At 38.2% G+C, this 15,290-nt stretch overlaps 1 protein-coding gene across 8 annotated transcripts in view; it reads right to left on the reverse strand.

Moving 5' to 3' along the window:
- Positions 1-5,310: 5,310 nt before the first annotated feature.
- ANO1 (anoctamin 1) overlaps positions 5,311-15,290 on the reverse strand; it is a 98,000-nt gene continuing 88,020 nt past the window's right edge. For 7 of the 8 annotated variants that reach the window (XM_026094562.2, XM_064512821.1, XM_064512823.1 and 4 more), the window contains 4 exons: positions 13,242-13,294; positions 10,939-11,123; positions 9,035-9,140; positions 5,311-8,034 (listed from right to left, as the gene is read on the reverse strand). In XM_026094562.2, the coding sequence (XP_025950347.1) occupies positions 7,774-8,034; positions 9,035-9,140; positions 10,939-11,123; positions 13,242-13,294 (605 nt within the window). In that variant the 3' untranslated portion in view covers positions 5,311-7,773. Of the gene's footprint in view, positions 8,035-9,034; positions 9,141-10,938; positions 11,124-11,169; positions 12,642-13,241; positions 13,295-15,290 lie in introns of those variants that run through there. The other variant, XM_064512824.1, reaches the window with a different exon arrangement.

Genomic DNA, 15,290 nt, shown 5'->3' on the forward strand with positions numbered 1-15,290 from the left:
AGCCACAATTTGGAATTCATTTGCATACACAAACATAATGGAAACTTTTTGTCTTTGTTCCCAGAGATGAAAAGTCTAGGAAGGAATGACATACTGGGAGAACAATGGATCAATGAAATACAAAATGCAGCATTTATATATTTTGCCTACAGTGTGTACACTTCAGTGAAAAGCAAGGAAGAGTTATACACACTACAGATATATCTGCCTACCCTTGAAAGAAATAACATACTGCATTCATTTTTTCCCGAGGAGCTCTCATTCAGAGACATAATTTTAATTAAGTGGCTTGCAACATAAGATCATACCCATGCTCACTCTCTGCCTCTGCAATACACATGTAACTATGTTGTTTTTTCACCGATTTTTGAGTGAGACCTGTTAAAGCAGAAGAGGCCTTCTTTACACCTTTGCCAAATACCTGAAGCTGGAAGTGATTGTCGTTTCTTATCCACAAGGACACACAAAGACCGCTATGAGCTTAGCTCTACAGCTCTCTTCGCTTAGAGCTAAAAGACAAACATTGTAAAAATGGGAAGAAATTTGGGTTCAAAATTAAAATTAAAATCCTTAGAAGTAGTGAGATTTAGGAGAATTTCAGGACTGACTCCAGTTTTACTTCTTTTGTTCTTTGGAGCCAGGAAGAAGATGCAGCTGAAATGCACATTAATTTACTCTCAGGACTTTCACTGTTCCTCTCCCTGCTGTCAACCCCCTCCCACCCCTAGCAATGCCTGTGCAGAGCAAAATGCATAAATAATTCTAGGAGTGGGTTTGGAATCCACTAAGTTACGGAGCCCTTTCCTTACACGCATGGTCTCTTTCTGACCTGCAAACTCTTGTGTTCTTGGTGGCACAGAGGGCTAGCAGAGGAGGGAGAGCAGCAGTTGAAGACCACTCTGTGGTTTGACCTGGGGAAAGCCTCTCTATGGAAATGTGGCCTTGATTCCTACCAAGCTAAAAATGGCCTAGACCTCAGTTCTCCAACTTGCTGGGTAAATGTTCCAGTCTATAAAAGATGGGTGTCCCCATTTTAAAAAGAATGAGACCTGTTCTTTAGGAATCTTCCACTTTGAATGAAACTTTGGCCTATACAAGTTGTTAAGCTTCAGGGAGGGCCGAAAGCTTACTTTCTCCAATGGGCTTAGGGTTTCCTATCAGTAAACCTGGAGTAGTCTAGTCTGCTGAGATTTATTACTTGCCCACTTGATGGTTGATTACCTGTGAGTAATTACACTTCTTTACCTACTGATGATACTAATGACTGAAGATTACTACATTAAGAAATGTGAGATGCTTAGATAATGACAGGCTCCTGTGAGGATAGCTGGGACTTACCTCCTGTGAGAATGGTGCTGCGATGACATGGTGCTGCTTTGCTCCTTCAAAGCAGTCAACAGAGACAGATTAGCCACTGACTTGCATACTCCCTTTAAGGGTTTAAACTGTGGAGACTTAGCTACCAGAAAACTGAAAGGGCTGTAATAACTGGGGCCTGACTTCGATGTTGGAAACAGTATGAGAGTTTATAAATTCCTCTGATCAGTGTTAAAAATAAGCATGTTCCTGGAGGAACACGTGAGAGAGAAAATAATTGCATTAGTCTAAACAAAAAGGCCTACTGGTGCCTACAGGGGCTTAGAGATGGTGTCTCAGAGAAAAAAGTAAGTTAGACTGAAATTGGTATGCCAGAGTTTAGACTTAATCTGTGACCAAAATGATGATAGATTATACTATTTGGGTAATTGTGTCTTTCTGGGTCAGTGAAATAAAGACACCTTTTGAGTGGAAGAGGTGGCTGGCATGTTCACAGGGAAAAGTGTTGCTTTCACTGTACCTATTTAATTTTGATTGCCAAGGCCTGTGGTTATATTTGCAGTTCTGTCAGTCAGTGGACAATGCCTAGTCACCAAGGCTTCCCTGCTGCCTGAGACATGTCCCCTTTCTTATTTTGTTTTCGTTCCATTCGCCACTGCCATCCAGCTTGCATCTGATAAATAAGATCAACAGCATTGCATTGCTTGGCAGGACGAGATTGCAAACAGTCAGAAAACGAATAGTAAAGGCTACCAGATAACCTATCTACAACACGGCCTCGCCTCGGGAAGCAATTCAGAGACCAGGAAAACAACTTCTGGGACTGATCTGCCAGCTAACTTGGGTCCTGAGAACCTCAGCCTTTTGCCTCTCCCTTCCCTGTTTGCTACTTTCCCCTTGCATCCATCTCTTTTGTTTCAAGTAGAAAAGATGGCCACTCTTTTATCATTTAGAAATAAATATATGGAATAACCTTTATTTCCGCACTAAGGAAGATTGCTTAACTACAGAAGTTTAACTCCTGCTCTGAAAAATGGACTCTGTCAAGCTTTGAAGTTTGTTCAGCACAAGCACTTTCAAAATGCTTTATGTTGTATTTTGATTCTTTTTCTCTTGTGTAACTTGATGGATACATTCCCCATTTTGGCTTGAATTTTCTCATACGCATGCTGTGGTACTAAGCAGAGTGAAGGCTATGACCTCCAAACCTTCAGACTTGTTTAACTAGCTAAGTTAACATGACTGTGCAGTGCCTTTGGTTTTCTGAGCCCTTTACTTCGTGATAGCTAACACGATAGCATGTAAATCTCTTTACTGCTTGCACAACTCATCTGAATCAATATATTTTGGCTTTAGCTCACACTCTGAAAGTTATGAAAGTACCATATAGTAAGTACTATCAATTTTTATTATAAGTGGAACCAATTGTTTAATAAGCAATGCTTAGAGTCTCATGTAAAGTGCACTGAAGTCAAAGGGAATTGAAGAAAATACTTTCTTTGGCTTTAGGTGGCTTTGAATGAGGCTGCATTCATGGTATTAAAAATTAAGGAAGAGTTTAAAATTAAAAAGAAAAAAGGCCACTTTAATAGTTTCTTTCTCCGAAAGGCCTGCTTCGCTTTTAAATAAAAAGGAAAGAAAAAGAAAACACTTTGTTTTTTCTCTACTGTACTAAAAATGGCATATTGTGTTTGGTCATGGAATAAATAGTGCTCAAATGGGAAAATAATTGAACCAGAGTTAAGTTTTAAGACATAGTGCTTCTTCAGTGGCAAAAGGAGTTGTTTACTTTGAAAACTTTGTAGGAAAATTAGAATGCACTCAAATGATCTTCAAAACTTCCAGACAGTTCAGAGGTAACAAGATGAAAAGTAAATTGTTTTTGTTGGTTATTGGAGATCACAAGAGCCACAAAGATCATTAACAGCTCAGCACTAGAGAGCACTGAGGGGTTAAAAATAGAAACATATCTTTGCTTTGATTTGAGACTTATTCACCCTTAAGCTATTTAAGACTGCAAAATATTTGTAATACAGTATCTTGGAAACACAATGACATGGAAATCCAGAAGATTCAGACTTGCCCTGTCAACACAATAGGGTGTGTGTGATTTCCTCCTCAAAAGTACTGATCAAAATTGTGTCTTTTCCGCAACTTTGGATAGCATAAAGCAAGCAGTGTATTGTAGCAGTAGTTCAAACATGTCCTATATAGCCACTTCCAACTATAATCTATCCTACTATTCTGTCTTTATCTGCTCTTTGACTAAACTAGTACACTAATTTTCCTGTTTAATAAACCTATTTCTTTTTTTAAATGAAAGGGCAGAGGGAATGAGGTTTTGTATTTATAATTTTTTGCCAGAAGCATGCCAAGAACAGGTTGAATGCTGTCAAATCCATACAGAATTCAGCTGACAAGATAAATACAGAAACTTATCTTTCTCCAAACCCTGGACATAAGAGCTGGTCCACATGGTAGCTGTGGGTCACATCCAGGTCTCTTCAGCTATTTCTTGGGGGCACTTCCAGATTTCTGCTCCTCTCAATTAACTTTCACTGTGCTTTTCTCATCTTCCATTGAATCCTTATTAGCATAATAATTCCTTAAATTTGCTATTGGTAAAAGAGCAAAACCTGTTTCTATTTGCATCAATAATACGAAAAAAACTTTCATTAAGGTTACACATTCGCAGTGCAAATCTCTTTATGGAAGACTATCTTATAGCTAATGAACTTCTACCTACTATTTTGTCATTAAGAAGTGACAAAACCAAACCAGTTACCACATGGGCAGCGATTCATCTGCTTCTACAAAAGTTATTCACAATGATGAAGTGTTGTGGATCAGAATTTTGTGTTCGACATGGGCAACATTGTGTTTGACTTAACTTGATGACACATCTTTTCTATAAAACTAAGGCCTTACCTTTATTTGGATAGCAAACAAATCACAAACCAAGCATAATACAAAACTGACTTCAGTGTGATTACACATGATCTGAGTGAAGTCTTTTGCTGGATATCTTGTACCTATCCCTTAAAAGTAAACAGCTGAAAGATCTTGAGAGTAGTCTAGGAACAGGTTTTCATATTCATTATCCTGGAACATAATTCCTACCTTCTAGTTAAATCTGATTAGAGTTAGAAACACGAATATTTTCTAGCTAGAAAGGACGAAATGGTATGAAACGTCCCTCTTTGCCTTCTCACAGAACAGTTAAAGGCGGGAAGGAGACGAAAAAATAAAATTGCCAGGCAGGTTCGGAGCCCAGCTTTGTTTGTTCAGTCGCACAGCACCAGTAAAACTGTGAACTACGCAGCAGAGCCTTTCTGCCTCCTGCACTATTGCACTTCAGAGCTGGGTTCAGCAAGACATACTTGAAGGAACCACTGAGTTTTATTACTTTAGTTTAACCATTCAACATTTTTTCCTCAAATAACAAATACATTTTTTCAATTTGACTGAATGAACCAAACAACATTCTTCCTTGTTAGGAGCTCATTTCAAATAACTTAGTGAAAACTCTTACGCATTACATTCTGCTAAATGCCCAAAACAAAAGAAAATTAAAACTCCCAGGACAGGATTTAGTGTCTATGTCTGTGCTAGCAGCCAAACCTCCCTCTGTGGACACAGAGACAAGCACATCTAAGGCGGGATTCATCTCATCCCCAAATGGGTGCCTAAAACAGACAGAGTGCAGGATTTGCACTCTGTCAGGAAGATGTCTACAAATGAATTGGCCAGTATTTGCAAAAAAATCTCTCAGTTCTGGTCGCTACTGTCTGAGTAGATAAGGAGCACTGTGAAGGGTATCAAAGAACCTGTTTATGCAAACTGTGACATGATTTGGTTTATAACTCAGATCTAATACTCGTGTTTGCATACCTGGAGCACAAGGATCACTGGGAATTGAACCTGTCTCACAGGAGAAACTTTTGCATATTTAAGTATATTTCAAGTAAATTTTCAAAGAAAAAAACAACTGAAGAGATTTAGTATATATTTACTTTTCTTAAAAAATGATTCCATGAAAGAGTCTTATCGTTATCTAAGTAGTAATACAGTTTTTATATACAAAATTCCATTTCAAACATTTTACTGTACAAAAGAAAGTATAAGCAACTGTTACTATTTCATGATTTCAGCAAATAAAGAAAAATTCTGATACGTATGTGTTCAGGATATAATTTTACTATTTACAGGAATGTCAGTATTAAGCCGGGAACACTTTTAGATAAATATTTACAGATGAAATTCCTTTAGAGGAAGTTCCCTAACATTTGTCTTCAGAACAGGTAGTTCATATGTGGCTTTCTTGTAGAACTTTTGGGCTACCAAGGAATGAAAGGAAGAATATTTTTCCAACAGCATTTGTGGACAAAATTCTGCTTAATTTATTCACATTCACAGTTCTATTGCAGTCAGTGGGCCTGATCCTGTAAACACTTACTACCAGGCATAATGCTTTTCATGTGAATAAACTGGGCAGGATTTGGCCCCATAATAGTAAGCTATCATAAGTTATAAATTTGAAAAATAGTGACATTCCTGCAAGTCAAAATACAACAGAAACAAGAGTTAGCAAAATATAAGCCCTTTATTAATAAAAATCTTTGGTTGGATCAATATTTTAAATTAGCTTCAAGAGTATTTGGTTAATATCATTCTCTTTCTTCCACATAATTTCTTTTCTGGTACTTTCTTTGGACAGACCACAGAAAAATATCAAGTTTATCACATACTTTAAAACAAATAAATATAGCAAAAGCTAAATATGGCATTTTTAAAGTTCTAGCATTAATCTTTAAATTAGTTTGGCAAAGAAAAAAGAAATGGAAAAAGAGAAACTAACTTGTTTTGAAAACAGTCTCGACATTGGGTTTTGTAACAAACCATACAGTAGTTAGACTTTAAAGAACATCTTTAGTTTTTATTTTATTCTTCAGTTTTATACTTGTTACGTAAGTGCCATGGACAAGACAGCAATAAAAGAAATGAGATTAATTGCACCAATATTCTTTGGAAGTGCAGTTTATCATTGACAAAGCAAAACTAAAATGTACGATACATAAAAAGAGTTGCACTGATGAGATTTAGATAGGCTTCATAAGTAAGTTACACTTTAAGGAAGTTCCTTGTACAAAAGCTAGGGTATTTTAAGACAAAATAAAAGTCCTGTAACTGAAGGTCTGGTCCTGTAGCCCCAGTGCAGGCAAAACTTCCACTGAAGACAGTATGTGGTATATGGTTTGGATTTACCCCTTCTGGCATGGCTTCTGGGAGATGCCATTCAATAGCAAAGTGTGCAGGGGCAACTGGCCGTGAAAATGGGTGTGGACTCCCTTCTCCTGCAGAGAACACAGGGCTACAGAGAAAAACCTGGCTAAGGAAGGGATGTGCTAATATAATGGGAAAATGTGTAACTCCTCAGGAACAACAGTGTCCAAGTACTAGGCAGGGCAGTGTGAGACACTGTAGTTCTACATGTGCTCATTAATTCAGGGCATTTAACAAAATGCGCTGTGATAATCTACCTGCTGGGAGGTTCTCAGAAATTGTGCTGCTGCTGCGTTGCTACTAGCAGGGAATCTCAAGGGCATTGCTCAAACGCATATGGTGCAGGCTGGGGCACTGAGGTAGCTTCATCCACATTAGTTGTTCATTGGTAAAAACAGCTTTTCTGGGAAGCAAGCGGCTTTCCATGGTCTCAGAACTGGGATGAAGATAAAGGCATTCAATTTTGATGCAATTTTCTGGTGTTTCTGAACAGAACAGTGCCCCAGTGGAAGTCTCGAGTACACAGCAAGTTACCACAAGTGCCCCACACATTTGTTTCTCTCTACGCCTTAGCTGACTCAATGGCAGCTTTGTCTTGGACCTGCAGGTTCAAATACAGAAGTCTGTCAGCAGAGCTAAACCATATCTTTGAAAGTGAATTAGCCTGGTAAGCTTTATATCGTTTCTCTCTTCCTGCCAAAGGGAATATGAAAGCACACTCTAAAACTGCTTTGAATATACTTTGTAGAGTTGCCCCACAGACCTTCAAGCCTGGGGTTCCAAAAATATTTTAAATTATTATTAGTATTATTACTTAAAATTTACCCTTATTTACTTAATTAATAGGCTAAGGTCAAATTCTCAGAGAATATCTCTATCAAGATGTACTAAGTACCTGCATTTATTAATGCACACCAACATCAATAGTGTTATCTAACGATGAAATATAAAAATTCCCTGCATTACTGCTTGTGCAAAAGGAAAAAAAAAAAGATCAGAAATAGAACGTGGTCCTCCATATTTGTAAGAAGAGCATTTCTCACAAAGATGGGCGCAAAATGGCAGCACATCCTTAAACATGCACCAGGTCGTCCATTCTTAATGAAGTCCTGCCCTTTCCATGATTGCCTGTTCATCAGTGGAATGCCCCGATACGCTCAACTCCCTCCTCTTCTATACGTCAACGGGATACGAATGGCAGGAGGGCAAGCTCCCACTGTGGCTCCTGGAGAGTCTGGGGCTGTGACTGTTACAGTTTTCACCTTTTTTTGTGTCCTTATCTTTCCAGGTTTCTAGCATTTGCAGCTTTCCTTGCTCTTCTCTCATGAAGACCTCCACCATGAGAACTTTCTCTTTATGAATCTGCTGACTAATGTCCTTGGGAATGTCTGGGATAATCCAGTCAACAAAGTCACTCATAAACATGACCAAGTTCTGAAAACGAAATTGTGAGAAAATGTCAGCAGGGTCAAATGAAAAGATGACTGTGAGGGAATGGGCTATTTTCAGTGTACTTTAGAAGGAAGAATGAAGGACAACATTTGAGTTGGGCTCAACTGCACGTCACAAGTCTGATCCTGAGCCAAATTTACCTCAACTTCCTGTCAATACTAGAAGGGACAGAAAAATGGCAGGCACAGATCTTTTAATTTATGTACAAATACTGTCAAAGCCGCTTAGGAGGAAATACTAGAACCGATAAGTGGCTTATGAGTTTTATATCAGCAAGGCAGAAGCAAATAACAAGGTAAAACGCTGAAAGGCAGCAAAAACCTTTCACTGAAATGTTTTTGATTTAAAATCTTGATTTAAGGAAAGTGAACTCTTTCACAGAAAGATACATATTTTGTCAAAAAAAGGAAAATTTTTGAAACAAGTTGTTTAAATAAGGCAGACTTGAAACACCTACATCACAATAACCAACATAACTGTTGTGATTGAACAATGCTATATAGAGAAAAATTACAAGATTTTGCCATCTCATTCAAATTTGAGATAAAACCCAATTTGGAAACCTCAGAAATTATTATATCTTGGCCAGAACTAGAAATGATTTGGGATAAAACTTACACTTCTTCAGTAAATATGTAATATCCTACTGGAGAAATTGGTGGGACCTAATTAGTATCAGCCTTGTGCTTTGCTGCTCACTAAGGTCATTACATTGCTCTGCATCAAAGCAGTTCAGGCAGTCCCTGTGGATGAAATTACCCATCTGGGGCTGGGTGGGAGGGAGAAAGAGGGTGAATAAGGATGGGCAAATTCCTTTGCTATTACATGAAGCAGCTGTGAAAGGAGATATTTTGTTTGCCCTAATAAATTATTTCCAAAGGTGGCCTGCCTTACTTAGCTGAAGAAATATAACTCTTTTTCTTTCTTATACAGAAAGTGTTAACTCCTTTCTTATATAGAAAGTGCCTGCTGCATAACATACCTGGAAAACTATCACAAATGCTAATCTTGCTGCTAGGACAGCCCAGAAATCCTTTGAAATGTCGTACTTGTTTTCAGACCAAGGAGGTTCTCGATAATCTTTGTATCTGCAAAACAAGACTCAGGAAATCAGTGATGTCATTCAGAAATTTTAGCACACTGAGCATTAAATACTTAATACTCAGTGAATCGAACTGTCTAAAAGCAAATTTGCTATTACAGCATAACTGCACAAACCCCCCACACACAAGACAAAGCTGACAGCCTCCCACAGCCTTCCAGTTTTAATCAAAATTCAATCTTAATACCCTCTGATTAGTACAAATAATAGCAACTCTGCATAAAGAGGGGGTTAACGACAAAGTTCAGATGATTTATTCCCTTTTAAAATTGGTTAAAAAAAAAAAAAAAAAAAAAAAGGCTTCAGCCTAAATTTGAAGATGAAAATACTAGTCTCAGATCTATCAAGTGTAGTATACTATGTGGAGTTCTGTATTTTCAAGATCAGCAAAAGACTGCAGCCAAATTCTGCTGTATAGAGAGAACAGGAGAATTTCGCCTTAGCTATGGCTTATGGAAAATCTATGAGCTAATTAACTTGTTAGAAATGGGACTAAGAAAAATAAAGTAAATTTAAACCACAGCATCCTGCTAATATTTTGAAAGAATTATGCCTCTGTATTTTCAAATATGATTTAAAAATTCCTCAAACATGAGAGAAATGATGGAATGGGAAGAAGAAAGAGGCTGGGACTACAAAGTAGATAAAATTGCCATTTGCATATTGGACCATGACATTAAGACTTCCTTTCTATAAGTTTTGTGCCAGAAACATTTCTGCCGAACTAATTTCTCATGTCCCCAAAGATCACCAGAAGGAAACCATGAAAGGGAAAACTGAGCAAAAGCTAAGATTTATGCAATTCTTGTTGGTTTTATCTTTCATCACAGTGATTTTTCTTTTTAGCAGTCTTTTTTGCAGATTAACCTGCTCTATTCTGATTTATAAAGAGCATAAATTAAAACATAATACAATTATATAGGTATTTCCCCCCCACTAGTTTCTGTAATTTTCCAGTACGTGTATACCAAAATTATCTTTATTTTTCTCCCTTGGAATGCCTCTGCCTTCTTTTTCCCCCCTCTTCTTCTCACCCCCATTTTCCCCTACTGCCTCGCTGTTCCAAGTGCTTTCACTGTTACTTTTGGCTTTGGTCCCCAATCATAAGCTTTAAAACATTTGTTTTGAAGATGATGCATATCTAAGGAAGCCTAGGCAAAGCATGGATTTCAGCACTGACCTAGATTGCTTGATAAGCTGAAATATGCAACAATAACTTTCCTTTAACAATGACAATAACATGTAGGACTTGTTATACACATGCAAATGTCCTGTACAATAACATTTTAAGTAGGCCTTAAGTTCCAGTGCTATTAATATCATCAGGAATTACTACAAAACCAGACAAAAGTGAGAGGTGTACTGTGAAGTCACAGTCATTATGTCAGCAGCATATGATACAACAATTGGACATCACAGTAATGTCATTTTGTTTCCGTAAAGGATCATTATGATGTTTGTCATTATTTATATCCTTTTCCAAAAAAGTGAATACATAATCTATAGTCAAAATCTTTGCAAATTCCTTGACAAACACTGAACACAACAATGCTAACCTGTCTTTCCGCAAAGAAGCGGTACTGAATATTCAAGCATTGTGCTCACTTTATCTGCAAGCCAAGACTTCAAGGCAATGGCTCTACCTGACACAAAAGGCTACTGACCTGCTCAGAAGGTATTGAAAATACAAACGAGGGACCTAGATTTACCCCAGGAATGAAGAAAATTTGTCACATTCTTAGCTGTGGAAATACTTAAAATTAGTTATCATTTCAAAAGAATACCTGCATATCTGGACCTCGTAGCCAAGATCCATAGGGTCATTTGGAGCTGTTCCTGCTTGAAAATCGCTGACATTAAAAGAGGATAGTGTATGGTTCACGAAGCCATGCATGGTGCCATTCTCACTGTACATATACAGGTACACGAGGCGTGGAATGAAGTCAGATGTGAATGAGATCACAAATGCCTAAGCCATAAGAGTAAAAAATGAGCGCAATATTCAGACAGCGTTTAGTTAATATCTTCAAGCATGTCTTGCCCAAACAACTCACGTGAATTAGGGACTGCTGTATAGGGGGCTGCTTCAGAAAGAAAAGGGGGAGACCAGCCCACAGAGCCCTAAAAATAGACTAATAACTGCTGCAACAAGGTGGTATTTACTGCTTATCCTTTTGAGTTGAAGGATATTAAATGGAGCAGTTCCATGTTGACTAAGATTTCTGTGTGGATAACCACTTGAACTCATCTGCAGAATGAAGCTGTCGTGCCCCCCTACATCAGAGGAAAGGAAAAAACAGTGCTGTTTCCAATTACTACTTGTCCCTGATGGATTGTATAAGCTCTAATTGATTCATTTAGATGTATTTTTGTGTTCTGTGAACAACTTACAGCGAATCGACTCTTTTAATGATGGGCTTTTGCAATGCAATGAGAATTTATTTTATGCGTTTAACTGCATCAAGATAAAAGGATGGGCGGACTGAGCCAGTTTTTTTTCATGGTCACAAAAAATTTCCTGTTATTTGGTTATTTAAAAAAGTTTTATAAAAATGTCATCCACAAGATATAAGACAGCCAATTCAGCCGAGTTCTTCATAACTTTGGCCCTTCTCATTTATTATTATTATGAAACATTCTCACTGGCATAAATCTCATGTACATGTGGAACACACACAGTACAAAATGTTTTACTTTTTTATGATAAAGGGGGACAGTAGATGGATCAAAGAGGGAAAAATAACACCAGATAATGACAAAGAGAGACTACATAGAAGAAAACAGAAAAATAAAGAAATTATTTCTAAAGGAAAAGAGGAAAAATGGTAAAGACAAATTAAAGTGGCATATCAAAATGTAAGAATGGTTTGGCTGTAGGACAACAGCCACCTGTTGGCAAAGTGAAGGGATTTCCCCTCTCAGCAGTAAGAGCTTGATCCAGCCCCCAGATGCCAACAGAAGTGTTTCTGTTGATTTCGGGAGGCCGGATTTGCTCCGACCGAGAGCTCGGTCCCGGGGCTGGGGAAACCGAGTGAAGCAGCAGCTCCTCTGCACCGTGGGAGCCCTGCGGGCTGCGAAGCCTCAGCAACCCTGACCACTTCCAGGGAGGTCTCCTCTCCTTATCTCCCAGCTGGAGAATGACATGGCAGTGACACGTGTCCAGCCGCCAGGGATTTCACGGGAAGCAGCAGTTTCAGAACAGATCTCCGAGAAAATGAGGGGGCCTATGGCCCATGGCTGTAAGCCCTGCATGGCCTCTATTTTGCTCCATTATAAACATGTTTTCTACTTGTCGTTCTTGAGGATGACCAAGGTGGGTGTCTATTCATACAGAATATGAGGTAACTACATAAATGAATATAACAGAAGCAAAGTGAGAGAGAATCTGTTCTCAGATGGCCACAAAATACAGGTCTTCTGAAGAATCAAGATGATCCAGTGAAAACTGATATTAAGGTGTGACATTTTCTACGGGCTGCGGTGTTCACTGTTGAAATAAACAATAATATTTTCATTGATTACCAGACCAGATAGTAGAGTGTAATGCTTTTGAGGCCAGATTTTCAATGGAGGGACATTGCACTCAGATGAGCCAAACTAATTCATATCCAGTTGACTACCTGACCCTAAAAGCTTCTGTGGCAATAGGTTTTGTCACTGAAATTAAGAAATATATAGTCTTAGTGATAATATTTCATAATAGTAAAGTAGGAAGAAAAAGTATTTAAGCAGACAGCTGTGGTCTTATTTGTTCAAAGAGCAAGACCGTTTTATGACAACATTCTAGAAAAAAGCTGCAACGGCTACTCATTATTGAATATTATTGCTACTACTCAGATTGCCAATTCTCCCTATCATTCTGAGTATTTCAGTTTTGTCATTTTCTCTCCATGATGCATCAATATGCAAAACTATCACAGCTTTCACAAAAAACACTGGATCCACTGGATTCACTAATATTTGAGAAAATTTCTGTATCACATGATTTCACTCAATTTAAGGGATTTAAGCTGAAATAAAACCAATGGAAGAGAATGTAAGAGCCAGACTACTGAATTAAAAATTTTATTCATGCAGAGTTACTTACATTTATTATGACGGCAAGCTTTCCTATACCTCTGAGGATATTATACCAGATTCCTAAGGAAGGAGATGAACATGTGAATGCTGTTCTAGTCATTAGAGTTAGATAAATGACATTTTCAGTTAACAATGTTAGGAACACTTATGCCTATGCCAAACTATAGTTATATTTTAAATAAAAAAGAACAACTTACAACAGATTAAATTAAAGACCTTGCAAGCAAAGGAAGCCCAACTCTGTTTTCTAAAGCTATGTTTAGGCACCTAATTTTCAACTACAGAGTCTAATGACTCTGAAGTATGTACTTCATGTATGACTTCTGTGTAACCACAGAATAAAAAAAAACCCAGCTGCCTGGATCTGGACTCCTCTGGCCCTTGGTGAAACTCATCCTGGAGGGCAGAGTAGATACAGGACATACAGGACTCAGTACTATATACTTAGTAAGAGCAAGCTAGATTCCCCTTTTCCATTATTTCTTTAAAACCTACCCAAAGCATATCTTTGTTCACAGTCAGAATCAGTAGCAACAACTGGTAGTTAGTGGAAAGGTAGAAGGTATCTTTGTTAAATCAAGGGCTAAATATAGTCTTTCTTAACTACCATGTACATTTGCAAGTAATGTATATAAACTAATGTAAGGCCTGATCCTGTACTACTTGAAAGGGTGAATCTCTGACCTTTGAGGTCTGCAAAATATTGGTGATTGACAGAAAAATTGAGGGCTGCTATCAGATGTGTAGTTACAGCCCTGATGAGCCAATCTGCTATTCTGGAACTAAAGAGGAAGGAAGATGTAGGAGGCTTTATACAATATTACATCTCCGGAAGAATCTTCTGGGGTGACAGAATCCTTCACTTGATGACTAACTTACTTACACTTCATATAGTTTTGGTCTTATGGCACAGCATATGTAAGTCAGCCTGAACAGAGCAGAGAATTTAATGTCAGGAAAATACATTGCAATATCAGCAGCAGCCAAGCTAGACCTCTGCTCACTGCCAGTGATTACGGACAGCCTTTACTAGGTACAACCTTCTCCTTTTACTGATTCTGCTGGTGCCTGCCTAAAAACTTGCCTGGTTCGCTTACAGTCATCTCATGATCTCTGACTTTGGGAATTCTCTGAGGGGCTGGAAGGCAATAAACTGCAATTAATACCCTGGGGGGGAGGGGGGGAGGACGCAAAAACCCTTGTCCCCAGCTCCAAATAAGCCAACCACAGGGCACAGCAAAAGCAATGTCATGGTGAAGGCAATAGCACAACAAAATACATGTTCTTCAGTACTAGGATAATCTTAGAGCACTAGGATGAGCACTCAGAAACACTGTTTGCTGTGCACAATACCAGAAATAACACAGAGTTTGGTAACTCACAGTAAACTTCTTTGCTCTTGCTGACTTCCTCTTTAATATGAATAATTGTTTTAATGAGCTTTTTACTTATAACTTTCCAATATCCTGGTTAACCAACAGCTAGGAAAAGTAGCTTCATCACTGCATATATACCTCGTTCTCAGCCCCTCGGCAATAAAAGGCAGACTGCTTTGCTGTCACTGTACAACTGCGGACCCTGGCTCCAGTTAGAATTGCTGCAGCTTTCAAGCTCCTGAGTTTTGACATGCATGCTGAGTAGGAAGGAATACATTTATCCACAGACATTACAGGCTCCTCTCCTTCCTTCCCAAGTGTATTTCTTCAGCTCAGTCCAGAACAATTAAATGCAGAAATTTTTGCTTCTGCAAGACACTTGCATTGCCAGGAAGAGCTGTTGATGTGCAGAACCTTGCAACATATTTCACTGTGGCATTGATCGTTTTGATTTGAAAAGTGATATTGTTTACTTAATAAAATATTAATCTGAATTTAAAGCACTGCTCTTTCTATTTTAAAAGTAAAGGCTTGATAAATTATGAGAGTTCACAGAAAAGCCACAGTATAAGGTTTTGAATTGTCCTATAAATACCTTCCTGTTAATGAAACTAACTCAGCATAGTAACATCCTGCCATCAATCTAGGAATAAACAAACATGGGCTAACAACAGCAAGGT

Source organism: Dromaius novaehollandiae, chromosome 5 (assembly GCF_036370855.1).
Source record: "Dromaius novaehollandiae isolate bDroNov1 chromosome 5, bDroNov1.hap1, whole genome shotgun sequence".
NCBI classification, from domain to species: domain Eukaryota; kingdom Metazoa; phylum Chordata; class Aves; order Casuariiformes; family Dromaiidae; genus Dromaius; species Dromaius novaehollandiae.